Source organism: Eimeria mitis, genomic scaffold, assembly GCF_000499745.2.
Source record: "Eimeria mitis Houghton genomic scaffold, Emh_scaff2077, whole genome shotgun sequence".
Taxonomy (NCBI): Eukaryota; Apicomplexa; class Conoidasida; order Eucoccidiorida; family Eimeriidae; genus Eimeria; species Eimeria mitis.
The window spans coordinates 1-2,344 of NW_013570400.1; the positions used below are offsets into that span (position 1 = coordinate 1).

At 49.1% G+C, this 2,344-nt stretch overlaps 1 protein-coding gene across 1 annotated transcript; it reads right to left on the bottom strand.

Moving 5' to 3' along the window:
* Nucleotides 1–55: 55 nt before the first annotated feature.
* Nucleotides 56–1,437, bottom strand: EMH_0048320 (uncharacterized protein; the record flags this gene model as incomplete). Its single annotated transcript, XM_013496389.1, has 4 exons — nucleotides 56–207; nucleotides 344–457; nucleotides 803–1,106; nucleotides 1,300–1,437. 4 exons carry the CDS (start codon nucleotides 1,435–1,437, stop codon nucleotides 56–58), a joined length of 708 nt encoding a protein of 235 aa, XP_013351843.1.
* Between the last annotated feature and the right edge of the window lie 907 nt (nucleotides 1,438–2,344).

The following is a 2,344-nucleotide window of genomic DNA, read 5'->3' on the forward strand; positions in this document are numbered from 1 at the left end:
CTACAAAAACAAAGCTACTCCTATCTACCGTTTTTGAAGGGGTTTCGTCAAACCTCTAAACCATCCAGAAAGTGAAGGTGAAAAATCCCTCGTGGTGGAGGTAAGACCACACGGAACGAACCTTATCGTTCGCGTCGATTGTACTGGGGCGGCCAAAGACGACTTCTTCCCTCAGCAACGCAAACTGCGGCTCGTGGGACGCAAGGGCTGTAAATGCGTACAACAACCGCAAGCAAGACGAGACAGAGCCACTGGTCACGAGTTCGCTGGATCAGGTTTCGTCTGTACGCCTATATACCGCCAGCAACTTGGCTTGAAGGGCACGGGGGAACATACTACTTACATAACATGATCAAATCTGCGTCAAGGCCGTACAGGCAATGCCGCGTGTTGGGGTCAGCACTTCCAGCGGCCTTACAGCATCGTAGGTACGCCATAATTTTGTGCTCCCCTTCCCCTGATCGAAATCACAATACCACCAACAGCCCCGTCATGTGAAAGAACATTCCGATGAAGTTTTTCCTTCGCTGTACAAGAACGAAGGCAGCAGTGTATGTTGACAACGCCACGCTAGGGAGCGCGATTTGAACGAATGCTAGTTTCGCGACTTTGTCGTCTTTTTTTTAAATTCTAAGTATATAGACCCGTAAACCCAGTCTAGCTGTACGAAGCTGCGGAATACCACCGTAAACCACGACCCTTTGTGGATGTTTGCTTGGATATTAGAAGCGCCCGAATCGCACATCTAAATGATACACTTAACATGGTAGCATACACCGAGCAAATTTGAACAAACACTTACCCGGGACATCCGGACCCGACAGAAGCACTTTCAAGCCCCTCCACCTCGCATCTTCTTGGAATTTTTTTTCGCAGTAGAAACGAAGGTGACGAAAGAATGAGGCCATGAACTCTGTCCCCGGCGAAATACAATTACTGTCGAACGATTTTCCAGCTGAACCTACTGCTTGATTTGAAGCGCTGGACCCCTGCTCCTCCGGTCCCTGAGGTGCTATTTGAAATACATTTGCCGTCGCGCGGCTCTGCTTCGCCTGCGCTTCAGCCGCCTCTTGTGCACTTTTCGCGGCTCTGTAGCGACGAACACGCTGGGACACCGCAACAAAAACCAGTTACAACGCCACAAAAATGCAGTCACCTTCAAGAAATATGCCGCGATGCGCCGAACAAAAACAGTTAGTTAGCCAGCTGTGTTCAAGCCACACTGTACCTGTTGATTCATCTTGGCACGGGGTGCAACCCCATCANTAGTTAGCCAGCTGTGTTCAAGCCACACTGTACCTGTTGATTCATCTTGGCACGGGGTGCAACCCCATCAGCCGCCAAGTACAGAAGTTTGCGAGGCGAAATTGTTGAAACCACGAGATCCAGGGCAGCAAAAACAGACTGCCACATCAGATCTTCGTTTGCATGGAGCATTCCCCCTGAAAACAAGCTAGATAAACAACGAAGGCCCCATGAACGTTAACCAAAAAAACAAAGAAGCCAAAAAAAAAAGTGCGGAGAAGCGAAACTGTTGCTTCAAGACAAGCAAGAGGGTTGTTTCCTTCGTCTGTGGGTGCAGATACTTTCCTGAATTTCCATGGCTGCAATTGTGAAGGATTCCATTCAAGTCGAGGTATAAGTTATCGAATGTGGGGATTGACGAGGCGCCAATCTTTTCGTTGATGAGCGGGTAGCGCTCAGAAAGCCACCGATAAAACCGCCCTATCCCCATTTTGTCTAAATATATTATGGCAGTTCAGATGATATGTTGGGAAAACAACGAAAACGTCTACTGCTTCATCCCCCGTTCCAACTCTTCTTAATCACCACCTCGCGATATCCTATGGCGCCTCATGTTCTGTGCGTTGAACAGCATCTACCCCCACAAANTTAATCACCACCTCGCGATATCCTATGGCGCCTCATGTTCTGTGCGTTGAACAGCATCTACCCCCACAAATGTACACTAGAAAGAATGCCACTGTCGCCTGCAAACAGTCAAAACATTGAGGCACGTGCTCGTAGGAGAACAAAATGCAGTATGAAATTGTCCGGTGCAGTGCAGTTCAGCACTCCAACTGATCGCCTCCAGCGCCATGTGCACCGCGAAGGAGTGTTAACAGCTATTAGCCGACTTACTTAAACCAAGAAGCACCTTATCGAAGCTAGAAGGCGCATGTTTGTGGCAAACAGTACAGAGGAGGTAGCAGTGGTTTCAACCAGCGTATCTCGCGGGCAGCCTATGCCTCTGAACGATGTAGCCTGCAGAAGTAAAGAGTCAGTGAGCAGTTGCTGACCAAGGTCACCGAAGGAGCAATAATATAGGCCCCCTTTCACCCCC